Raw genomic sequence first — 27,105 nt, 5'->3', positions numbered from 1 at the left:
CAGTCGGACCAGATGGGCTATGTTCCTGGCCGAAGTATGGCCTGGAACTTGAGGAGACTTCATCATGTTATAGATAGGACAGCATCCTGGGAAACTGTGTGCGATGACCACATTGGATGCAATGAAAGCATTTGACTCAGTGAGATGGGACTGGCTCTGTGCAACACTGCAGTTTTGGGCAGACGTATATTAAGTGGGTCCAACTAGTATACACTAGACCGATGGTGAGGGTTAAAGGAATAGGGCGCTCAGAAATATTGTCCCGAGGGTTTGGGCATGTGTTTTTAAGCATATGTTGATCATTTCCTATGCATCTTATCGTAGTTTTCCTCTTTTGTACACCTGCGAAATCAGGCAGCAGGGCGCGGCCATCTTGTGATCATCTTATCCGTTGCCGTCTCGCCCAAGATGGACTGCCCTGGCAGCACTAAATCATATCCCCGCCCCTGAGGCTGACATCACCAAACTTAGTGATATTCACTGCCTATCTCCAGGACGTTACTGGGCAGCATAGCCAAACGCGCCCAGTCATCACCTACGTGACATTACGCAGAACTCGGAAATCAACACATCATCTCACAACACAGCGTGTCACAATTTGGAATATAAAATTATACTTTTAAAGGAAATAGCAAGACTGTACAATTTGTAAAGTACTTTTATTTCACAATAAACGCTCAGAGAACATCCGGAGATTGCCTTATTCAATCAAATGGGTAATTATTTTGTTCGGTCTCGATCTGCAAATGTTTATCCTGAGTCACGCGGTGTTCCTTTTGGGTAAAAGAAGCGCTTTGGACGCACTGTGAATCACAAGGCTTGGGCATCAGCTTGTCGCTAGGCCACCGTAAACGATGTTAGGTTGCTCCTAATCGCTGGTACCGCGTAAGGGCTTATCGGCCCGTGGCGATCGTCCCAAAAAGAGTCATTGATATCCAGCTATTGACGGGTATCGGCAGCTGGCGGTTGAAAAACCCGTTGGTTGGTATCTGGAATCGATGACAATCGCAGAATGGCAGGATGTTGCTGTTTTGAAAACATAACCGAAATGTGTCTCAGTAGCCGATATTTTTTACAATTCATCATTTTACCCATTAATTCAGCCCTGTGTTAAAACTAATTGGGAACACAGAGAAAACAACATGGAAAGTAGTCTACAATTTGCTTCGGAGGATAGTGCTATGGAGTATGTTCAGCTCGAAATGGGATGTGGAAGCTGACGCTACAATTCGAGGAACACATAGACAGCATTTTAATTAAATATTAGCGTTGAACCTGTGGGAACTGAGTGGTGGTCTACACGCATCTCGATGCTGGACTGCTCATGTGCCCGGTAGAAAGACCAGCACACACAAAGGTTGTACTTACGTTTCATTGCAATATGTCACACAGAACAAACGAGTACAATGTAACCCAGCAATAACGGTCGGCTAATAAGTTGACTCGTTGGTCTATAAAATCGTCGAAAGTCAAACTTACATTATATCTGGCATTTCCATTCTCTTGGCGTAACGCAGACTCAGTTCAGACCAACGATTTTTAATAAACTGAAATGACATGTTCCTTTGAACTGTTTTTAAATGGTGAACCTTATCATATCTGATGTTATAACACTCCTCCCTTAATTCAATTCCTTTCGGAATGGTCCCTTTCTCTCAAGGTCGAAAAACAATCGAACCTTATACCGTGCGCGATGCGTGGGATCCTCAGCTCGCAAGCCAAAATTCAAAGCTGGTGACCTTCACTCAGAATGAAGATACATTCTTAGTTTGCAACATCTTGTCTCGCCGCATCCATGAGAAAGGGACTTGTAAGGCACAGGCGGAAAAATGTGGGGGGTGTCAGTGCTCGCTGTTCGCAGCGCTGCTGAGGGGTAGGGGAAACTTCGCAATGACAGAATGCGGCATAGTCCAAAGTTGGAGTCGGGGGTAGACAAAATGGAGTCCAAGTGTGTCTAGCAATAGCCCCACCTCTGTTTATGGCAGGGCCTTCTTCCCCATGACAGCAGAAGGGCAAAAGAGGCACCCCTCACGAGTGCAAGAGCACAATGTCACTTTTGTGTCAGTCAGTAGTTCTTGGGTGCCGAGTATCTTATCTAGCCTAGGTCTCATCCTTTTTGTGGGACGAGTAGTTATTCAGCTATTTGGGAAACTGTTTGGTAATGCAACTGCAGAACCACAAAGTTGCTTTCATACTGTTATCCATCTGGCCCTCCCATGATCAGTGAAGGTCCCACAGTAGCTCAACAAAACTGTGAAGTGTGAAAGCACCGCAATACATTGTATGGCATTCGTAAAAATGGTACTTGTTGAAAAGAAAATTGACAAAGAGGATAGATTTCAAAAGACAAATTGTATGCTTTATTTGGACACTTAATAAAAACATTGTTAATCAAAAAAACAGATGGTAATCCTTTGTACCGGGAAGTGAACTGTTCCATGAGCTCTGCTTTAGGTGTACGGGGCACGTTGGCAATGTTTTGTGGCAATGTATGTGTCCTCGGAACAAAATCCATGCGATTCCGTAAGTATGCATCTCCAAGACAGTCCTAATAAGATCTTTCACAACATCGAATTCCATTTCCTCATATATTGGCTTGACCACCCATTTTCTGCTGCTTTTTGTAAAGGCCGTTGTGTAGTGAAGCATCCCAACGTTTCCTGCAGTCCTCGATTGTTCACGGCCTACATTCTCGTTATGCGCTAATACCGCTAGTAATGTCCTATATTTCATCCCGTCTATGCTGAAATGCAATCTCTTTGGCCTGTACTTTAGGCACATATTGTGGAACACCTCCAAATCTCCCGTGTGACGGAATTCTGTGAGTCCCTTCAGATCTCTTGATAGTTTTATCAAACACCATCTTCTCAACGGCAATGTGTGGAGGTGAAGATGGAATCAACCACTTCTTCCGTTCCTGCTCCGGCGACAAAGGGCCATGTGCACATCGGCGGAAATGTTGGTCTTCTGTTGAAGAGTGAACGATGGAACATTGGTGTATTAGTGACTGCCATTTTTCAAGTTTTGGAGCTCCACCAAAGATGGTTGCTGAAAGACTGGGACCACTGTAAAATATTTTCAGAAATTCTTTTTTTTCCCTGCAGCTGAGATTTTTTTATTGATGTATTTGGCAACGTGCCATACATCAAATTGATTGTGAATATTTGGAAACTGCTCTCTCATTGTCTTGGCTATTGAAACGTGTCTGTCCATGGCTATGAGGTCGATTTGCATTCCCCTCGATTGGAGATCTTCCATTGATTTTATAATTCCAGGTTTCTACACGGCCACTGAGGATTTACATTCGGACACCTACACGACCACCGAACTCGCAATTTCTTTTAGTTTCCATGTCCTGAAAGTGGTATGTGCAGTACTTTGCTGAAAATCCAGGGCTGTTACCCTGTCCATCACCAGCTAGCCTGAACCGTTTTTCAGAGAATGTACTTTGAATAGACATTTGTTAAATTTTCCAAGTTTCACTAATGGCAGGGAATAGATATTGACGTTGATATTTGTAGTACTGCGTTTTAGAAATGAAATGGAGTCCCACAAATTGACAGAAACTGGACAACTTAATGAAACTAGAGCCACTGCAAAGTAAAGCAGCTGCACACAGTAGATTCCCAGCTGGCAGTTTCCCCAGCATCGGTTGAGGAGACCATGCACATTTTTCATGGAGCATTTCACAGGTGGCATGTATTTGGAGGTTATTGCCTTGTGATACACGAGCCACATTCACCAATGGCTTCCCACATACTTCCCCTCTCACTAAATGCACACATTTCAGCATCATTATAATCTCCATCAAGCTGCTGTCGAATACTACGTATTTGGGCTCCTTTATTAGACTATCATCCTGCATTCTGTTTCTGACTGAACTATGGTTGACATATCAGCCAAACTGGACATACTGTAATCGAGATCTTTGTCTAGTTCCTCGGTCAATTGTATTGATGCTTCAGTCTGTCATTTCAGTGTCTGTTACTTGAACATGAATCGGAGAAAACATCAATGTCGATTGGTTTTTGGGTGGCCCTTTTTTGGCGGGTGTCGATTGTGTCAAGTGGTCTGCAACTAATTCAAAAGCATCTTCATTGCATTCAGTTTTATCTTCATCTGGTGGAGCAGTCACATTGTAGCAATGGTCCAACAACACTTTGCTGGCTTCGCCGGTCACATTAAATTCATTTTTTGGCCATTGGGCAAAAGCATCTAAAGTCTGCTTATTGATTTGAACATGTTGCGCCTCAAATAATAGTTGCTCCATGGTGAAATCAGTTTGGCAAACTGCATCTCTGATATCTGTAGCTGTCTGTGTCTGCATAGTTCGTACACCATCGGGCAACTAGAAGACAGGTTGGAAAAAGATGTTCAATGTAAATCCAACATACAGTATTGGACAATTTACATTTAAACAAAAAAAAAGCATTTTATGAAGGCGCCAGCACAAAACACTGTTTAAAAATGAAATTGTTTGTAAATTACCTGGTCTTTCTTGCTTTTCTGTGAAACCTTCTTCTTTACTGTAACGACTGCACCAGCAAGCTGGTCCACCGACTCGGATCCACGTGCCTCCTCTTCTATATCCCGATCTATTATACATCCCTAGAAAAGAGTATACATAAAAAAAATGTAATTCGTATTAGAAATCTAATTATTCAATCGCACACATGGCTTACACAGATACACTCCTACACCGTGTACGTCATTTAGTCAAAAAATATATTTCGAATTTCACCTGATTGATGGCTAGTTTACTCAATCAAAGATGACTACTAAACCCACTTAATGAAATGTTGCACTCAAGCAATTTGCAAAAACTGCTCATTTATAATAATGTCACTGTCTAATAGTATCAGATCTAAGACCTACTTTCTTTCATTCGAGGGAACTGTCAGTACGCATAACTCTGGCTCTGGATCAACTACGAGGGATGATGTAATTGTAGTCGAAGCTTCAGCATCTCCCTGTAACACAGTACTTTTTTTAGTATGGATGATAAAATTGAAATTGAACACACACAATGTGACGCAGACAATGGTACATTTCAATAAAAAACCATGAATGAAACATTGTGTAAACGAACAACACGATACGTAAATATGATCATATTATCTCAAATTCCATGCATAAAACATTTCCGGAACTGAATAGCTAAATAAGACTACCTGATATGCGCTCGAAGTTGTTGTTGACTCCAGGCAAGACATGGATGCAGAATCTTGCTCCTTCATATTCAGTGCATAGTCATGGAGTTGTAAAGGGAAAATTAAATTTGATTTAGAAATGCTAATCGTAAAAATTGGCATGTAAAAAGGCAGATAACGAAAAGATTATGCTTATTTCAAAGTGCACTATAGCATAGCTATCTGTGCCCATAAATTGTTTTCTATGATGCTCCTAAAACCAAGGACAGATGTTTAACAAAATGGGGTTTAGTTATAAAGCAATACAATCTTGTAAATATGAAAAGTATTATAAATGACATTTACACCTAAAACCCAAATCCGTCCATTTAGTTACCTGTTCACTACCCCAAGGGCTACAGCTAAATCAGGAATCGTGACTCACCTGAGGTGTGTCACGGAGTTCCCCCCCCCCCCTTCTCACCTGAGACCGATCCTTGCTGGACTCCGTGGGCGGTGTCTTCTTGCGGACAGACCCGACTTGAATAAGGCTGAGCGAGTCTCTTCCGACTCCAGCGTGCGTTTAAGATTCCTGGATGCAGCAATCCGGGGAACGAAGAAGGCATGCTGATGCGCACGAGTCCAGGAAGCAAGAGGAACAGGGAAGGGGGCAAGGAATGGGAGTAGAAAAGCTAGGAACCAGGAAAGCAATACAGCGAACTACGGAGCACGCGTCTGATCGCGACTTGGCAATAGCATTGAGACGCGCTGAGCTGCGGGGGTGCGGTCTATTAGTAGAATACGTTACGTCCAACGTATAGACCGCGGAAGGCGTGTCATGCTGGACGGCCATGTTGGGAGTGTCGGGGAATGCAGGGCCCGTTGCGATAAGGACCAGGAAGACCAAAAGGGGCGAGTCCTGTGGGTCATGACAGCATGCCTCCTACGAAAACCTGTTCCTCTAGGTTGTCCTGGGTGTATGAGGTGGTATCTTCTGAGCAGTCGAGGGGTGTTCAGATTAGAAAGTGGTTCCCAAGTTCTTTCACTGGGGGGATATCCCTTCCGTTCAACCAGGTATTGAAGCTGACCCCGTTTATACCTGGAGTCGCATATCCGGGACACTTCATATTCCAGTTGATTGTCCACCACCACAGGAGTGGGTCTGCAGGATTTCCAGTGGGATTTAATGTAAGGTTTCAATAAGGAGGTGTGAAAAACTGGGTGAATCTTTTTCCAGGATTCTGGTAGCTTGAGCCGGTTTGAGACTGGGTTTATAATTTCCTTGATGGAAAATGGACCATAATACCGGGGGGCCAATTTGTTTGGCTGTAGATGTCGGGGTAGTAATTTCGAGGACAACCAGACTTGATCTCCAACTGAATAAGAAGGACCAGGACTTCTTTTGGAATCCTCATATCTCTTGGTCTGTGTTCTGGCCTTCTCTAAGTGCTCTTTGGTCTCCTTATGTATGTTGATGAGTGTTTCAATCCAGGAGTCGACAGTAGGTACCGGTGTGGGTTGTGGAAGAACTGAGGGCAGAAATGATGGATGGAATCCTTGGCTGCAATAAAAGGGACTGGTCTTAACTGCTGAGTGATGGGAATTGTTATAGGTGAATTCAGCCACGGGTATCAGGAGCGACCAGTCATTCTGAACCTTAGTGGCAAAACATCGGAGATATTGTTCCAGAGTCTGATTAGCACGTTCTGTGGCCCCGTTGGTTTGAGGGTGATAACCTGATGAAAGAGCGCGTTGGATTCCTAATATTTGACAGAGGTGTTTCCAGAATTGTGAGACGTATTGAGGTCCTTTAATTGGAAATTATCTTGGAAGGAAGTCCATGAAGGCGGAATATGTGCTCCAGGAAGATTCGAGCCAGTTCAGATGAGGATGGTAGCTTACTGAGGTGTGTGAAATGAGCCATATGAGTGAACAAGTCAATGGTGACCATGATGGTCGTGTACCCTCTGGAAGGCGGTAATTCCACAATGAAGTCTGTCGCGGTAAATTCCCAGGGCCTTGTTGGCAGTGCGGGTTCTAGCAGAAGACCTGCCGGCCTCTTGTCATGTTTATTCTGACTACAGATTGCACAGGCTCTGACATATAGTTGTACGTCAGTCTTCATTTTAGGCCACCAAAATTGTCTTTGTATGAGGTGGAGGGTGTTGGTGATGCCACGATGTCCGGAGTGAAGGGTATCATGACAGAGGTTTATTATCCTTTGTTGTAATTTTTGTGTAGGAAAGAGCAGAGCGTTGTCCTTGAACAAATATCCTTCCTTGACTCTCAGGTTCCATTGATTCTTTCTTGAAATATTCTTCCAGAGTTCAGAGGATTGGGTTTGTACTTGGATTTCTTCCAGGAGATTCACTGCTTGAGCTACAAAAATCGTTTGGGGAAACATCTTAGGATAGGCCTTATCTTCGGTAGTTTCATAGTCAGGCCGTCGAGATAAGGCGTCAGCAATCAAGTTTTGTGATCCAGGAACATGAGTGATGTGGAACTGGTACTGGGCAAAGAAGAAGGCCCAACGAGCCTGACGACTGTTCCGACACTCTAATGACTGTAGAATTTGAAGATTGCGGCGGCCTGTGCGGACCTGGACTGGATATCTAGCTCCCAGGAGTAGATGTCGCCACTCAGTGAAGGCTTGGCGGATGGTTAAAAGTTCTTTTTCCAGGACGGAGTAGTGTGTCTCACTGGGAGTCAGGGTTCGTGAAAGGTAAGCAATGGGGTGTTCTAGTTTCATCCTCAAATTCTTGCTTCAACACCGCTCCAATGGCGTAGTTAGAGGCATCCGTTTCCACAAGGAATGGTCGAACAATGTCAGGTTGGCCCAGAATGGGGGCTTGAGTAAATCTTGTCTTCAAGAGTTGGAATGCCTTATCTTGCGCAATAGACCAGACAAAGGGGGTATCTTTCTTCAGGAGAGCAACAATCGGTTGAACAATCTCAGAGAAGGTGGGTATAAACTTCCGGTAGAAATTGTCCAGCCCCAGGAAGGATTGAACTTGTTTCACGGACGTGGGAGCAGGTCAGGATAATATAGCCTTTACCTTTTGAAGGGTCCATGCCAATTCCCTCTGGAGTAAGGATAAATCCTAGGTAATGAACAGAAGCAACGTGAAACAGACATTTCTCGTGTTTGGCCAAGAGTTTGTTCACGGAGTTGTTGTAGTACTGCCTTTACGTGCTCTTCATGCTTTAGAAGGTCCTTGGAGTAGATCAAAATGTCGCCAGGTAGACGATGACAAAGAGGAATAGCATGTCAGAGAACACCCTGTCCATAAAACGTTGAAAGACTGCTGGGGCATTAGCTAATCCAAAGGGCATGACCAGATATTCAAAGTGACCAAAGAGTGTTCTGAATGCTGTTTTCCATTCGTCTCTTTCCCGGATATGAATACAATGATAGGCACCCCAGAGGTCCAGTTTCGTGAAAATCACAGCGCCTCTGACCGCTTCCAGGATATCCGAGATTAAGGGTAAAGGGTACCGGTCCTTGAGGGTGCATTGATTTAATCCACGATAATCGAGGCAGGGTCTGAGTTCCTTAGTGTCCTTCTTAGGAACAAAGAACAATGAAGCTCCGGCTGGAGATTTTGAAGGTCTTATGGTGCCATTCTCAAGGTTGGTATCCAAGTATTCTCGGAGGACCATTTTCTCAGGTTGGGAAAGGATGAACATCCTGCCAAAGGGAATCACTGCTGAGGGATCCGTGTCTATGGCGCAGTCTTCAGGCCTGTGAGGGGGTAAGGCCTGGACTATGGCAGTTGAAAACACATCAACAAATCCCTGATAGGCCTTAGGAACCTGCACGATATTGGAAACCATGAGAGGTGCTTGATGGTTTATTGGTGGTTCTTTGGAAGGGGTCAAGGAGGGATCCAGGATTAGACAGTGAGGCATACAAAACTCTGAGCCGAGGAATAGTGATCCTGCTGTCCAATTTATATACGGATTGTGTTTCTGTAACCAGGGCATGCCCAGTACCATGGGGTAATGAGCTGACTTGATCATGTCAAATCGAATCCGCTCTTGGTGGTGGTTAATTGAAAGCTGGATCTCTTTGGTCTGCAGGCTTATGGGCCCCGAAGTGAGGGGTCTTCCAACGATCGCTTCCACCGGCTGCATGATGCTTCGTGTTTCGTATGGGATGTGGTGACTAAAAACCCAATCTTGATCAATGAATATTCCCATAGCCCTGCAGTCTACCAAGGCCAAAACAGGATAGGTCTTATTCCCGGAGGTTGATGGGAAGGCCTGTAGTATCACTAGATTGTTTTGTCCAGGAGAGTTCAAGGATGGAATTGATGTGGAGCAAACATCTCTCTCCCGAAGCCCTGCTCCATCTAGGATCGGGAGTTGGCATTTCCCGAACGCCGAGGAGGGGCCAGAGAGCATTCTCTAACCAAGTGTTTGTCTGAGGCACAATACAAGCACAACCCCGTATTAATCCTTCTCATCCTTTCTTGCGGGGATATGGGTCCACGCAAGGCTCCTATCTGCAGGGGTTCTGGTTCGGTGACTGATCCTGGGTTTGTGTCAGATTTGGAGGTACACTCAAAGGACACCTTCGGAGGGTTTCCTCTAGATTTTTTCTTCTCTGCCTTCCTTTCCTGGATGCGAAAGTCTATTTGCATGGCAAGGTCCATAAGAGCCTGGAATGAGTTCGGTCGGGCCACTCTGGCTAACTCATCTTTAATCTCCTCATTTAGTCCTCTCCTGAAAAGGGTAAAACTATCGGCTTCCTTGACCAATTGCTTGAATCGGGTTACATACGTGAGCACATCCTGGGATCCCTGCTGAAAGTCTAAGAGGCATTCCTGGGCACTAAAGACCTGCTCTGGGCGATCAAACATGGTCTTTAGGGCCGGTATGAAACCATCGTAGTCATTTAGGAGAGCGTCGCCAGAGTTAACTGGTGGTGTAGCCTAGGTTAAAGAATTTCCGGAAAGGTGAGAGATTATGAAACCCACCTTAGCCCTGGGAGTGGAAATGTAATAGGGCTTAAATGTAAAGTGAACCAAACATGAGTCCAGGAATCCACGAAGGGTTTTTGCTGACCCATCGTATTTGTCAACAATGCCGCCCAGTAACACACTTTCTTTTGCGGCTGAATCACGGGATAGAACTAATTGCTTGAGAGCTGCGTTTTCCGCCTTTAAATTCTACACCTCGGTGGTTAATTCTTGCATACCTCGCATCAGGTCCTGGACGGCTGCTTCCATGTCGACTTTGAGTGCGGTCGGTTGGCGTCTCAAACTGTCACGGAGTTCCCCCCCCTTCTCACCTGAGACCGATCCTTGCTGGAATCCGTGGGCGGTGTCTTCTTGCGGACAGACCTGGACTTGAATAAGGCTGAGCGAATCTCTTCCGACTCCAGCGTGCGTTTAAGATTCCGGGATGCAGCAATCCGGGGATCCGGGAAACGAAGAAGGCGTGCTGATGGCGCACGAGTCCAGGAAGCAAGAGGAACAGGGAAAGGGGCAAAGAATGGGAGTAGAAAAGCTAGGAACCAGGAAAGCAATACAGCGAACTACGGAGCACACGTCTGATTGCTACTTGGCAATAGCATTGAGACGCGCGGACCCGCGGTCTATTAGTAGAATACGTTACGTCCAACGTATAGACTGCGGAAGGCGTGTCACGCTGGACGGCCATGTTGGGAGTGTCAGGGAATGCAAGGCCCGTTGCCCCTTTTGGTCTTCCTGGTCCTTATCGCAAGTCCCGTGGGTCATGACAAGGTGGCTTGTGCATGAATAGAGTCAGAATTGCATTTGTAAGCAATTTACGAGACGTTCCGAGTCGATTCTTTGTGTACTTCCATTGGTCGTACATATTGGTGGCAAAGTGCAGGCTGCAGATGCGGAATCAATCACCCCTCAAGTGCCCCAAGACTTCATGGGCTCTACTTTCAAGCTCTTCCGGCATAAATATGCAATTTCTGACACATTCTCTTATTAGATCTATATTCCTCAGGAATACATGCATTGTAGTGCCTTTAGATTTGTTATGGGTCTTAAAACGGCAACTGAAAACCGTACATGCAGGCATGGTTGAAAAATCCATTAAAAAAAACATTATTCGAAAATTACTTTGCATAAAAGCGTGAGAAAGATGGAATTATACCATACATTTTTTCTATGCAAGCTATATTTTGGTCACCGAAGCAAAACCAGTGTAGCGTGCTTAGGCTGTATTATAGGATAACTTTCATAAACAATTCATTATCGTAACATGTTACTCGTCCCCTGAATGTACTTTCGTGCATCAAAAGGAAACCTGCTTATAGACCCGGTCTGTGAAGGATTTCGATCCCAATTGACACTGATGACAATTGATATATATATCGATAACATAACAAATTAAAATCAAGTCAATGGCAATGAGATGAATGAACATAACACTACTGGGTACGTTTGTTCGAAATAGATAGAAATTTAGAGATCAAGGAGATATGATTAGGTGACCAGCCCTTACCTTGACCAACAAACCATTAGATTCAGCATGCAGGTAGTTAGTGGCAGGAGAACAGGGAGATGTTCACAGGTAGCATGACGAGCTGACTTGCAGTGGTCACAGAAGTTCTCAGGTAGCACGTTCATGAGTTGGCTTGCAGTGCTTAAAGATGTTCTCATGATGAATATCAAGTGGTTTATAAAGAATTAGAAAAGAGGGTGTGTGAATGAATGACATGTATACAATGTGGTCTTATGTGGATAGAAGGGGCGCGGCCTGCTTCAGGGGATCCTGCCTGGAGACACAGGGTCTGAGGAGGGCATGTGAACATTGACCCATGCGCGTAAGATACCTTTGAAGTGTACATGGAGTTTGGAACCTTGGCCGTTCCCACCCCTGCCAGCCCCCTTTGGCAGCGCACATCCACTGGTGCCAACTGCCTTTGATAATGGAGGGGGGATGGATGGGCCGGAGGCGTGCAGGAAAGGGCCGGAACACTGCTGAATGGAGACACACTTGTTTCACTGAAAAACTGAAACAACCATTGATAAAAGTTCTGTTGTGTTTTGTTGCTGATTTTGATGGCACAAATGTACTACACATTAAAAACTTCTGGTTTCAGCACAGTGTGGGAAAATCCCATGTACTCACCGCTGTCACTGGGGAAAGTTTCTCTAATGGCACCAAAAACACAAGCAGGTATTACTCGTCTAACGCGGTGTCCAAGCCTCCCATGAAGCCACCATGTAATAGAACAATAGGCCACCAGCCTGTACCACCTGTGAAAGAGAAAGATACAAACTGTTTTTAAATGAACAAGGTAAGTGTATTAAACCTTAGTTGCCAATGACATATCTTGTATCCAATGGCATTGTTGCCAGTACAAATGTTACCTAGACACTGTACAATATTGAACGACTATGCATTCCATTACATTTGGGACACAAAGAAATATTGCTTCATGGCTGTACATGAAATAAACATAAGGAGACTGATTTCCCCAAATTGCGAGTGATGTATAGAATTGCAAGACTACATTTGTTTGGCATTGATAGATCAAAGTTACGACAATATAGGAGACAACCATGAAATGGTAGTGGCCTAAGTGACATCACAACTAGAGTATACTTACTCGTTACTTGGATTGCGAGGGCAAACTGTTGCTCGAAGTTCGTGCATAAGCACCATCATAATCCTCAACATGGTCCGTGTGAGGCAGGCTTCCCTGAAGTCTGGCAGCTCGGTAACGCATTGCGGCCGTGTCTCCTTCCGATATGTAGGACAAGCATCCAGAGTTTTCTCGGCAGCAGCAGTTGTCCTCCTCGGTCGGCATTAGCGCACACCAATTGTAAGTACACCAGGTGGAAACCCCGTCCATGCGACTAGGCTCAGGCTCTTGATCTGTTGAATTGTCCTCCCAACTGTCGTCCGAAGCCACATCGTTTGCGCATCTTTCTCTTTCGAGTAATTCTGCCTCAGAATACTCTGGCTCGTACTGGTAGGGCTGTATTGTTGGTATTATGCGGCAAAACATTTTTTGATGGTAATGGTACTGGTATCTGTTTGCACAGGCTACAAGCAACAAAGGTATCTGACTAGAGCACAGAAACAAGGCACAGAATACTCAAAAAAAGACAGTGAAAGGAATGGAAAAGCAAATCTGATATTGTCTGTTGAGAAGCGGTCTGTTTATACTTATTGAGGAAAGGGGCGTCCTGCCATTTCCATGGAGACACGTCATTAGCTGAAGCGCAGAGAATGTTGACAATAGATGTGCGATGGCGTTGCGAAATGGGCGGTACGCGTCTAGTAATCTCCTTCGGGGCGGGGGATATGATTTAGTGCTGCCAGGGCAGTTCACCTTGGGCGATGTGGCAACGGATAAGATTATCACAAGATGGCCGCGCCCTGCTGCCTGATTTCGCATGTGTACAAAAGAGGAAAACTACGGTAAGGTGCATAGGAAATGTTTGTACGATCGATCAACGTATGCTTAAAAACACATGCCCAAACCCTCGGGACAATATTTCTGAGCGTACTATTCCTTTAAAACGGGTAGCTGCATTTTGGAAGCATGGGAATTAGGAAAAGGTACCAAACAAGGCTGCCCATTATCACTGCTGCTTTATACCCTCGCCATGGAACCAATTGCCCAGTACCTCAGGATGGAATATGGGGAAGCGGGTCTCGAGATGGATGGAGCTAGGCATCTGTTATCCTATATGCTGACGATACACTATTGTACATTCAGAACCCTGAAGATAACCTGGAGCTGCTATTTGAGACAATGGCGATTTTTGCTAAACTGTCAGAGATTACCATTAGTACGGACAAATCAGCATTATTCCCGATAGCGGGACTGCGCAATGTTAGGGAGAATTCTCTATTAAGGCTAATTTCCCAACCCTAGTGAGTCCCCCAGCAGCTTTGCTGGATTTTTGGGGTTTATTTTCTTCTCCTGCTAAGAGAGACTATTTTTTCCCCCACTCTTAGTCATGATTTGAGAATGTCCTTTGACTGTAAATGTGTTTTATGGGCTATGGGGTCTTTTACTCCATAGGGCTTCATGTGTTTTTGGTATGTGTGTTACACAGCACCCTCAGTGCAGTAACACAGGGGTGTCATAGTGACCCCCAAACATAGACTCCATACCCTGGGACTGACTACTGTCTCCCAGGGCATGTAAAGTCACCATTGGCTTTACTAGTCTCAAATTGTGAACAGAACCAGTACAAACCATCATATTGTGGAAGTACTGGTAGGGGTATTTCGATTGCCCCTGGGTCTGTTTTCCAAGGGGGCACTGTCCAGTCCCCCCTTGTCGAGTTTCTAGCTGGTGGTAGTGGATACCACGCGAAATATTCCACCAGAATATTTCTTATGGGATTTTCCCATTGATTTTAAATGCACCACTTTTTGGTGCAATGTTAAAGATACCCCCGGGTTATTTATTTAATATTAATTCCCCGGTTGGGTCTTTTTACCAGGACTCGGTTTTAAAATGGCGTTTGTGTTCGCCTCTGAAACTCTAACCCAAGTCGAGCCTTTTGTTCCACTTTTTTGGCGGGCTTCTGCACAGAAGCCCTCTAAATGGTGCCACTCTGTCTGGGGTCTACAGGATGTGTGTGAGGGGATTAGGCACCCTGGACTGAGTTGCCTGGCAACTCAAGTCGCACTCTTGTGTGATTGGCCCAGTGGTGAGCCGCCCTGCTCACCGCTTAGCATGTTTGAGTGACAGCTAGGCTGTTGAATGGGGGTTTTTCTGCATAAAAGCAGGGCTTTGGGGACTGGAACTTCAGAAGTCGCCACAGGACCTAAAGAATCCGAAGAGGGGAGAAGCTGAGCCATCTACAATGACGACACCACCGGTGGAGCCCTGCTGTATGAACTCGCCACTTCCCCGACGACAGAGGAGATCTTCTTCCAGGAGAATCTTCTTCCCTTTGAGCTGGTGGGACCAACCAGTTTGCATTTTTCGCCTTCCTGGACGTCTCGTGGTCGAATCGCCCGTGCCAAGCACCCCGGCGGCCGGATTGCCACGCTTCACCACTAACCGCAAATAAAAGGGTTGTACCTTTTTAATCGGGAACTCCGCGGCTGGTTTCTTCCCTGGCAGTTCAACGACCTCCAGCTATCTTCCTCATCGAGATAATCTCTTCCTCTGGTCGAAGCCACGACTAGCACACGCTGCCAGGAACAACTGCCACCGCTGGAGTTTTCTCACCATTTCAGGTACTGTGTTCCGCCTGGTCTCCCTTGCAACGGATTGTCTAAGGTGTCCCGTAAATCCTTGACCTTCCAACTGGGTTGACCTCAGACCCGCTAAACTTTGCCTTTCTGAACTGCTCCAACCTCTTTTGACATTTTCTGCAAAGACTTCGAGTGCATTTCCACTGTATGATCTTGGGCACATTCCGCCTTGCTCTCTTCAAGAGTGGGCCTGGCCTATGAACTTTTGGCTCTACAGTAGACCCTGCCTTTCTTGACTTGCTGTGGTTTCTTAAAAGTGTTGGTGCTGTGTTATTTCCATACTCTGCCTTTTCTCTCCCTTTTTAACGAATTATTGGAGTGCCATCTAAGGTTACGCGCTCACCTCTGTTTTGCTAATAAGTGGTGTCTTAACCTAGACTTGTCGAATAATTAACTAGGGAGGTGTATATACTTATAGTGACTGTGTTTGAACTTGCTTGATATATTAGTGCCAGTGTATTTTCATAAGTGTGTTTTTAAATAAATAATTATATACTTTTATACCAAAGCTCTGGTCAGTGTTTGCTTGTTCTACTGTGTTTTAGCCCTATTTTGTATACTCTATATACTGCCTAACTCTTCTTGAGAGAAGTCTGACTGCTCAGCCACAGCTACCAGGTAAATCTGGGTGGCGCAGACTGCTACCAATTGGGTTTACTGCTCACTCTGTAGTCTTAAACTTTTTTGCAGTGGTCCCTAAGGGAACTGCACAGGTTTCTGCCTAACACGCAAGATGGAACGAAGTGCGCTGCCCGTGCTTGTCCTGCAGTGGAAAGTGAGCATGTTTAGGTATTTGGGGGTTAATGTGTACCACGACTCAGCGGAGGAACACTTACACAACACGCTACAAGCCCTGCAGGGCATTAAGGGCTCCATGAAGTTCTGGACAAAACTGCCCCTTTCAACGATGGGTAGGGTGGCCATGGGTAGGGTGGCCTTGCTGAAGATGGTGGTCCTGCCCAGACTACTACACTTCTTTGTGAATGTCCCGTTCTGCATAACTAGAGCCTTTTTTAAGAACTTGGAGGGTATCTGCAGAATCTTCCTGTGGCAAAATGGGCGGAATAGAATAGCGTTATCACTATACAGGCCACACGCAGAGGATGGCATTAGGATCCAGCATTTTGAATTATATTACATAGCAGGGCAGCTGCAGTTTGTAGTAGATTGGCTTGCAGATGACCCTTCCCCAGACACGCTGATGTTGCAAGCCACTGGGCTGTGGGTTGCGTTATTGCCTAAAGGAGTTATTGTGTTCAGGAAGCCACACAGGGGCCGCGGGTCACACCTCGTGTCCCTAGGACAACTCAGACGAGAATGGGCCTACGCACGTACTGGGAAACCTGTGAGGTGGCCACCATAGGTGATTTGTTGCAAGACAGTGGGGGTCATTACGAGCTGGGCGTTAGGGGGTTAACGGCACCAGTAATGGTGCCGGCACCGTTAACCCCTTACCGCCCTATTACGAGGCTGCTTGTGGACCCGCAAAGGGCTCCTGGTAAAACCAGGTGCCCTTAGCTGGTCCCGCTAGCAGACCAGGGAGCTAACAACGGGCCCGTTATTAACAGGCCCTTTGTTAGCTCCCTCCCCATCCCCATTGAGCCCTATGGGGGCTCGAATGGGGATGTACTGGGTCCGGGTTCCTCGAATGAGGAATTACCGGGTCCTCCAAGGTTGGAATGGCCCAGTAAGTCCTCATTTGAGGAGCCCAGTCCCGGTACACAGTAAGGAGGTAACCATGCCACAAATTGCGGCATGGTTACCTCCAACCTCGTAATGACCCCCAGTGTTTTCATGCCCTTTTGGAGTTGGCAAGACATACTGGGTATGCATACAGGTCAATATATGCTCCATAGTACCGTCAAGAGTGGAATCACACGTAGGTGGCCTGCACACAGCAAACTAATGGAGACACACTCGATAGTGGATGTTCTGTATGATAAAGCTGAGGGAGGGCATACTATATCACGAATATATGAGCTATTACTGTCCGATGGGCCTTCTTCCCCTCTGGTTATAAGGATCAAGTGGGAGAAGGATTTAGGGGTACCCTCTACAGAAGCACAATGGGTGGGGATACTGGGATACCACAAGAAGGTGTCTCAAAATGTGCGACTGCAGCTTATACAATTACTAGTGACGCATAGAGCATGCATGTCACCTTGGAGGATCTCGAGGTTTCCAGATGCATCAGCACAAACTGGTCCCAGGTGCAATGCGACGGAGGCGGTGATGCTTCATATTTCCTGGGCATGCCCGTTGGCGGGGCTATACTGGCAGGAGGTGGCGAACAGGCTACAAAAAGGGGTGGTGGAATTGGACGCGTTGTGTCTGGGCGCATGCTTGCGGGGTCTTTTCTCATGCCCCAAAGGCCTGAGCGTTGCTCGAGGGGCTAAGGGGGCTATAGCCCCTGATCTTTTGGTTGTAGCCCCGGATAGAATCTCAGGAGCTACAGCCAAAAGGCTAGCTAGCCCCCAGTCCCAACAGTTCCGACAGCAGCTTAGCCCCGGGTCTTTTCCAGACCTAGCAACTCCCCTCGCCTGAACCCTGTTACTAAAATGAAGGACTTGCCGTGTATCCTAGCCAAATGCAGAATCGCCATGCAATGGAAATCGCCCACAGGCCCTGGCGTAGAGGAATGGTGAAGGGACTTGCATAGGTGGGGGGGTCGCAGAAATTGCTGCATAAAAAAGGGCGGCAGGACGGGACCATGAGGAGCATCCCGGTGGAATCATGAAATGGGGAGTTTTTTTTGCTACAAACTCTGTTCACTATAGCAGCCACGGAGGAGGCTGAGGTGGATTGACCCTAACAAGAGCGCAAGGTGCCCCTACCTGGTGTAATGAGGTACGATTATAGTATAATTGTGTAGTAGGCAATGTTGGGAGTTTTGAGGGCAAGGGAGGGGATGGGTGGGGGGCTGTTGGGGTAGGGTTTTTTAGTAAGCTACACTGTAACGACTGTTGATATTGCATATAACTATGTTGTGTATTTTTTTTATTTGCTATCTATGCATATGTGAAAATCAATAAAACTAATTTAAAAAGAAAAGGATGCAATTGTAGAAAGGGCTAACTTGCAAATCTGGCTGATCCATGGGTAGGAGAGGCTGCGCATTGTGGGGTGCCTGTGAGCTGGAAGGAAGGTGCCATGTCTGTTTAGAAGTATACTACCACTTACAAAGGAATAAGGTTTTAATGTGCTATAGGCGAACAAGGATTTAATGTTACCGGATACCGCCTTATTAAGCACCACATTTATATCCCATGAAGAATGGTTCGCCCCAACGTGTGAGATGCAGGAAAATCCTGAATTGCCGGGTTCTAAAGGTCAGTGTTTCACAGGTGACAGAGACCCCAGCCAGAGACATTCCACGCGCAAGATATGTGGCACACTGCATTGCAGAACACAGGTGTAGGACGAAAAGAAAACCATGTTAAAAAAATAAAAGCTAGCTGAAAGTGCAGCTACCATGCGATGTTCCGGTCAATACTGTGGTAATGAAAGGACTGGCTGTGGCCGTGGGGTCTGGGAGCATGAATGGGTAAAGACACTGCAGAAAGTGTGTCTGTGCATGCACACAAATGCAGTGCTTGGGTCATCACATTCTGTAGCACATCATGCTCTGGTACAGAGCCGTTTCCCTAGATGGCATCAGAGCATCAGTGGAAGGACGCCCCTTGCAGCTTCAACAACACAAAACAGTCTGAGTGTTATTTAACACTTCTCTTCTTTCAAGACATTATTAAATCTTCTTGATATACAGCTTTTGCAATCAGCTTGCTGCCTTATTTTTCAATTTTCCGACAGATTCTGATCTGGAGATGTGTGTGTTTACCTTATTCAAAGTAAGTGCTTGAAATGTCAAAATAAATGCTATTATTCCTGTTCCATTGGCCTTCATTTCTATGTCTAAGACTCTATAGGATTTACACGTGAAGTGGAAGCAATGACTTTGGTGGGGTAATTACTTTAAATGGGATGAGGCATCATGAGGGATGCATTTTCTGTTGCACACACAGTGCGCCGGGGGCGCCTCCTCTATTTTCTAGGCAGTATTCAATGCCTTCTTGCGAAATGGTGAAAACGTTTTTTTTAATGGCTTACGATGGCGATTACTTTAAATGGATGGAGAGAGGTAGAATGCATGTTCTAGCGTACACAGCACGCCCATGAGATTCCCCCCTTTTCTAGCCACTCTGAAATGCCTTCTTGTGAAATGTTGGCAAATGGCAGTGCCTTCGGCGTACAGCCAGAGTAAATACCCACCGCGTGCGTCTCATCATGGAGGCCCCAGTCCATATCATGTAACATGGCTAAAACCTTAAGCCCAAAGTCATTGCACTGTTTCATTACATCACGCTTCTGTGGAGGTGTCATGGCACCATTGCATAAATCACTTGACTGCTTAGCCCTTGAGGACAGTTTATGACATGAGTTACAAAGGTATAATATATAGCCTGTTAGTGAAACACAGCTTGTTTATCAGCGTTATCTCAATAGCTGCCCCCCATGTACTAGGAATAAACAGACTAAATGAATGTGACATCAGGGACTGCAAATAAGTAGAAAACGCCTATTTGGATTTTCTCTTCTCACGTTAAAACTAAATATGATTTTATATATGTACATACGAAAAATGCCTGATTCAATAAGATGCAGGCCTCCTTGTGAGAATGTCAGTGCAGTGCCTTTTGAGAATAGGATTAGTGTGCCTACTAGTTTGGTGCTAGAGAAGCCTGTGTAGATCTGAGCTGACTGAGCATAGTGGACTAAGAGCAAGTGCCCCCTAAAGGTTGTCTGTTTTGGAGTGTAGGCTTACAGTTCAGTACGTAGGGTGTACGATTCCTATAAATGACATCGAAATATTGTACAGTCGTAATTTGTCAGTCAACTAGACGGGTTTGTCCACAGAAAGAAAGTGTTCACAGTCTGCACTGCAACACTGCAGTTGCGGAAAATCCCCCTGGATCTTTCACCAAGGCCTCTCACAAGAGGGTAAGCCCTACTCCTCGCCTTTGCCCCTCTTGGAGCAAGTGTACAATGTCTCATGCCAGTCAATGTCACGTGCAAATGTGCAATATTTAACGTTGGTGTGCAATGTCTCAAGCAAGTGTGCAACTCTCATGCAAGCACTTTAGCAGTCAGCTACCCATTGCATAGCAGTAGAAGGTGTGTGAGTTTGTGACAGAAATTACATAGAAAAAACTTGATAGTAAAGATGGATGATATAAGGATAAAGAAATTAAAATCAAAGTAGAAAACATGGTGAGACAGTGATGGGGTATAATGCATTCTCCATTGGATTCTGGTCCCTTGGCCAGGTGGGTTCTCTTTGATAATGACTTAGTTCAGCAGATGATTGCCCATTTATGTTGTCACCTTCATTGTGTTGGCGAAGACCCAGGAGAACATAGGATAGTTTTCAGGTGGCACAGAGGGAGTCTCTCCTCTTCCTTCCCTTTACCGTGCTAATGTTCCCTCTGTCGCTGCGACTCGAGCCTGGTCCCTTCAGAGTCACACCGGGGCCGGACAATTCCCTACCAGTGCCCCCAGCATCCTTTGCCAGTACTCGCCTGGGGCTCCCTTCCCCGGACGCGCCCTAACCTGGTCCTCCCTGTTATAAGTCGCTGCACCTTTAAGGGAGAGACAGAGTTTCAGGCTGGAAGCGGGAGCGGGATAACAATGGGGAGGAGCCAAGTGAGGGAATGGCAGTTGATACATGTAACTTGATTAAAGGAGATGTGTGCTTTATCCCTCCGGTGTTGCATCCTTTTATGTGGTGCTTTTGATCGCGCCAACACTCCCTGTCCACTGCACTCCTCATCCTCCCTTCCCCCTAGTAATTGCCTCTTTTGGCCCCCCAGCACTTGCCCACCCCCTCCCTTGGGCACCCCACTCCTGCAGTTCTCCCTCTACCCTCCCTTCCCCCTTTTACTTACTACCTTGTCTTGCACTTGAACGGTAGGATTGTCACAAGGTCAATATAACCATTTTGTTCTACTTCTTTCCCAGCCCTCCCCCCGCCCCCCAACTTGGAAACACTTGTGTATATGTGCCATACAAATGTCCATTAAATAAATAAAAAAAATACCCATACAAATCAATTCATATGAAAGGTTCAACACTATTTACACTCCTCAATATTTGTGTGTTTTGGAGTTTATTGCAGCATCATTTTAATATTGCATACTCATTTCTCCCCAAGTCAATTATTAGACCTAGATTAGTTGAGAAGGTTGCTATAATAAAAATAATCATTGGAGCCTTCGTGGTTTTCAATTTAGTGTTTGGTTTTCAATTTAGTGTTTTTTTTTTTTCTTTCAGATTGAAGTAGGTGGTAAGGAAGGCTATTTACCACCAAGCGAGAAATATGCTGCCACAAAAATACTTAAGAATTCACATATGCTTACTCCAGATATTTCTAGCATTTTAAAAGAGGGTATAGATAATTTTCAAGATGATGACTTGGATGACCTTTATGGTGAGTATTTCATAATAAGCCTGGATAAATGTTAATACATTCTAAATCAAAGTGTGCTGCTCATTTCTTTCTCTGTCACTTTGTGTCCTTTGATTGAAAATGCACTGTGCTTCGTTTGCCCATCTCTTTATTTTTGCAATTGTCTCATCCGAGTCATAAGGAGAACCCTTTTAGAAATGGAAAAATCGAATGCAGACCTTGCACAAATAATCATATTGCACACTTTCTGACTACAACTCAAAGTTTTGGCCCCGTTCCTTAATTTCTCCTGTCAGTGGGTTCAGTCCGCTGGTCGGCCATGTGAAAGGCATTTGTCTGAAATGGGTGGTCATCATCACCGTCCAGGTAATTTGAACTGTCTTCGCCACTCCTGACCATTTATCATTATCATCTTGTCTCTTCATAACTAACTTTGTTCGCTATTCACTTAGTAACTCAACAAATCAACGTCCACCAGCCTGTTTAATCTTGTTGTCCGCTTCTGGCAAAATATTTTAGTTGTGTTTGTCTAACATGAATTATTATTTTTTTGCTGTCAAACTTTATGTAAGATTTGGCAAATCACAATCATGTTAAATAATGTGACACGGGCAGTATCCTGGCCTTGACAGGACGGCGTGGCCTACCACAAAACAACCCAAAGCATGCACTGGTCCTGTGGGGGGAAAACAGCTGGAGGGGCTCATTTCATAACCCTTTCCCCTCTACCAGCATATATCTGTGCAGATCACTTAATGCTCCTGCCATTCCTCAGAGTGTTTTATTTATTGCTTTTAGATCATCCAGGTCACAAACAGACAAGATGCCTGAACAATTACCAAACTGCCATGGAGACAGGAGCCAGAGGTAGAGAGAACACGGGGAAGCTACCAAGGAGCCACAAACGGAGGCACCGCTATTCACATACCCAGATGTTGTGAACAGGTGGAGAGAGAGGCCGCTTAGACATGCAGCGTCAAAACAAACATCACTGAGGTGCCGGATCGAGCAGGCAGGCTTTCACAGTGACTCTGGGGAACTCTATGCGCCAGAGGAGCATGAATGGAGAAGAACACACCCTCCCCTGAAATACATACATGAAGGAACTGAGACGCAGCACCCAGCAACACAAACCAGAACCTAGTTGTCTCTAGTCAACCAGCCACAGTACGCGGCAATGCTTCAGAGCGCATATACAGGGTAGGAGAGCTCACGCAACAACTGAAAAAACCTCAACCACCAGGGACAAAAAAGGGAGAGGGATCCGCCCAAATTAGACTTACCAGGAGGCCCCCGAGGGAAAGGACCTGATTTATGAACGTGAACACTGCTCCTTCTGCGCCACCATCAACAATACACAGGAAGGCTGCAGAAAAAGTGGACAGGGTTTAGCCCCCTTCTTATACATTTTCAACACACATACCCACCTGGGTTTGGAAAGCCAGACATAGATGGCTAGGGAGAGCTGGTCAATCCCCTGAGGGGGAAGGGGAATTAAGCAGGACAAAGGATCAAGAAGTGTGAGTTGTTTGGGTGAGGTCACAGGAGGTGGAGATGGTAGAACATGAGACCAGCAGGAGGAAGGAGAGAGGGTGGCAGCATGTGGAAGAGATTTGTACAGAAGGTGAGGCATTGGCTTATTGCCGGCCTAGTCAACACCATAGGAAGATCACCAAACTATGAAGAACAATTTTCTTTTTGTTAGTGTTCTCCCACTCCCCCCACATCAATGAGGTACACCGCACTGAAGCATTCTCTAGACTTTCAGTTTTGGGGTCTCATTTTGGGAGACGATACCGCAAAATAACTATGCCAACTACATAGAAGCACACAGGAAATGGATGCTTCTGACCTGCACCCATCAACACAAGTTTGGTATCTTATTCTCCCACTAAAAAACACCCCCTCCTATTTTCTTGCAGAGCCAAGCACAGCAAGGACAACAAAATTGTTGTTTTATTATCCTCTGCCCCTTTGCTAATTTCACTCTCTAGCTGTGGAATTTCTCTGCAATTTGTCTGGAATTTATCAGACTGCTACCTCTCATCACACTCCCCTTTCTGTCATGATCATTACCAAAACAAAGATAACTCTCAATGACACTTCCTGCTCTGAACACTGCGTATGCTAACTTCTCTCACTTCCTTTTAAAGACAAAAAGAATTGGAGGGGTCGGCTTCATGCTAAGTAAGATCTAACTCTGTCCAACTCCTATCTCCTACCTTTCAGAGTATTCAAGAGCTCTCCTCACAACAAATGTGTGACTCCGATCTCCCATTCATCACTTCCTGACTGGGATGACACGTCTACTTTTTCTGCTCTTCAGCAAGATAAGTTCCCTTTTTCTATGTGCTGCCATTCATGCGTGTTTATTGACAATTTAAAGTGTTTGTAGTCTGGTTTGCAAGCACTGGACATAGGCTAACTGAGACACTATAACTGAGACCCCAGCACCAGACAGGAACACTTTTAGAATTGATCACTGCACGAACAGTACCTGCCTTTGACTTGGGCACAGCGGAGCGGGTATCAGGCCAATGAGGCTAACTCCACCAATGGCAGGGCTTCTGCTACCGCACTTTGAGGTGCACTACAGACGACTCGCTGTCCATGGCCCAACCAACTGAAGCTCAAAACTGCACGCTGGAAATACATCACAGTGTGACGCGTGGACCGAATGTAAGAGATTGACACTGGCAATTTCGGAGAGTGCAACCAGAGTGACAACGGAGGTGAGAGACTGATCACCAACACTGATTAAGAGCGAAGCCAAGAATGGAGAGTGCTCTCAGACAGTATTGACATCTGATTCAGATAAGAATACACAAAGCCTAACCGGATGATCGCAGCAGCCTACGGAGTATTCACAATAATATTATTTATTTAAAACTAATTGACAACAATGGAGGAACTTGATTATGAGGACTGTAGTTATGAGGACTTCCAGGTAGGCTATGGAGAATTCTCAGAAATGTGCTAATTCCTCTCTACCTTAGAGACCCCCAGCTCTTTTTCTGGACTTTAGGACAGATTTCCCAAAGGTTTATATACCTTCTCTTGGATTAACTACTGTTTCCAAAACAGTGAAGTGAAATTGACTTTACTTACACTTGTAACTTTATAGACCCAGCACACACTATTTTACAATAGGGTGCTGGAGGGGTTACTTAGTATCCCCTTTGTCTAGCTTCTCATGTAACATTTCTGTCGTCCTTTCCTCGATGAATGGCAGTGGTTTACTTTTAACTACCGTGGTGTGCATTTACCGCGGGCTGCGTTCGCTGCCGTATAGCACCCAAGGGTGCCTTTTTTGTCAAAATGGCCCTGGTCTTTTTTCACCATTTCTTTGTGGAAAGGTCCTTCTTGAGATTTACTCTGCGCGCCAAACAAGGTTTGGTCCCTTTGTCTGTTTTGTCTTTGACGGGATTCACGAGTGAAGGCCTGCCTCTGGCTCCAGGGTGTCTAATGCGGGGGACGTGCCGGAAACTCCCTGTGCTTAGTCTCCTAGGAGACATGGATGCACTCTTAAGTGATTGGACGGCTGGCTGTCCGGCAAGGACAGCCACCCTGCTGGGTGACTGACCGCTAGGTTGGAATGAATTGGAGATACCTGCATAAAAGGTGAGGCTTTTTGACTTGGAAGGCAGAGTCGACCACTGGACGAAGGAATCCGAAGCATAACTTGAAGAAGACGTCTTCTACAACTCCTGGATCGTTGGTTCGCCCGGTGAAGCCCTGCTGCTGTGCTGAAACTCAAAATACGTATCGACAGAGAAGCCCCTGCCAGGACGACTTCTCCCTTTGAATTGGTGCGACCGATCAACTCCAAAGTAAGCCACCTGGACATCCTCTCGGAGCTGGTTGAAATTCCACTGCAGTTGCTGCTGGAACCGAAGTGCAAGGGAGAGGAACACAAGATTGTGTGCCTTGCTTTTAAGCTGGCCATGAGCTCCAGGAAGATCCTCCGGACTCCCAGGAAGCAGGACTGACCGAGCCTGACCGAATGCTGGACCCCAGATGCAAGGAAAGCCCATCTCAACAGCCAGGAACCACAGTGTTGCTATTTGCGGTAGAAGCAAGTAGCTGAAACACTGAAGTCCCACTTGTTTGAAGATTGCCAGTTGCAGTCGGTGACTGTTGCATTGCAGTGCAGGAGTCCGTCCCCAGACGTCCTCCCTCTTGTCCCCACGAATGAGGACCAGTAACACCAGGATCTGCAGAGCTGCACAGGAACTGAAGTCATCTGATGCCCTTTTTCTTCAACCTAAAGGTACTGTACAGTCTAAGAGAACGCACCTCTTGTTGCGTAACTGCACTTTTTCTCTGTTGGTAAGACCTGTTGTGGTTGCTCTATAGAGTTGCTGATAGCTTCTTTACTTCACAAGTCTAAACAGCTTGTGGCCCTGCTTTGAATTCTTCTTTTCTACAAAGAATTCTAAAACATTGTGCAAGACTTTTACTTAACTGCAAGAAGTGCTTCAGCTCACCTAGACTTTTGCCCAGTTGACTTTGGCCTAGCCTGGCTCCCTGAACGACTCTTCTGCTCCCTGACATTGTGTTTTGTCCTCCTACCAGGAAGGGGTTAACTAACTTTTCATTGGGGATTACCAAAAGTACTTACCTGCTTCAGAATATTTGTGTGATCTCTTGTTCTGTTATGATAACCTTTTTCTTTGCCAAACTCTTAAGTCTGATTCTAAATGCAATCAGTGTTATATTAGTGTCCAGTGTCCTAGTTACTAAAGTCACCTGAGGGTGTAGGACGTGTTGGTGTGCCATCCCAAAAGGGTACTTGCTGGTTTAGAAATATGGATTTTGGAGTGTATTTGTGTTATTATAGTGCCCCCTCTTGAAGAAATCTTACTCTAACTGACTGTTAAATAAATTAATAATTGTTTAATCAAGAAACCTTGTGTGTAATAGTTTATTTGAATACTTGTCACTCTGAATCTCTGTTTAACTCCCCTACTGCTCACATTGACCGCTCTTGATATAAGCCAGGCTGCTCAACACGCTACCAACCTGTGTAGTACAGACTTAAACCAGCGGTTGGGTTCCTATTGCCAGCAGGTCAGGGTTGTTGTAGTGCACCCAAAGGGTACTGCATACAAACTTGCCTAACAACTATGATTCAAGAACCACGCACAGCACAGTACATCAAAGATGTCGCCCGTGACCTTTCACCCTTCATCACTAAACTGTTTAATGCCTCCTGTATATATTGCCTGTTCTCCTCTTTTGCTTTGTATATAATTCCATTGTCAATTTGTACATCCTTTAACACTGGTTCCATCCCCACTA

The 27,105-nt window shown here is 45.6% G+C and overlaps 1 protein-coding gene across 3 annotated transcripts in view; it reads left to right on the top strand.

Moving 5' to 3' along the window:
• The window catches only part of CENPU (centromere protein U), a 797,426-nt gene that overhangs the window by 150,106 nt on the left and 620,215 nt on the right, over nt 1-27,105 (top strand). For all 3 annotated transcript variants that reach the window (XM_069631498.1, XM_069631499.1, XM_069631497.1), the window contains exon 4: nt 21,669-21,825. In XM_069631498.1, coding sequence (XP_069487599.1) covers nt 21,669-21,825 — 157 coding nt within the window. The remainder of the gene's footprint in view (nt 1-21,668; nt 21,826-27,105) is intronic.

Source organism: Ambystoma mexicanum, chromosome 6q (assembly GCF_040938575.1).
Source record: "Ambystoma mexicanum isolate Mex_15411 chromosome 6q, UKY_AmexF1_1, whole genome shotgun sequence".
NCBI classification, from domain to species: domain Eukaryota; kingdom Metazoa; phylum Chordata; class Amphibia; order Caudata; family Ambystomatidae; genus Ambystoma; species Ambystoma mexicanum.
The sequence above is the reverse complement of the archived record's forward strand: the minus strand, read 5'-3'. Positions and strand labels throughout refer to the sequence as shown.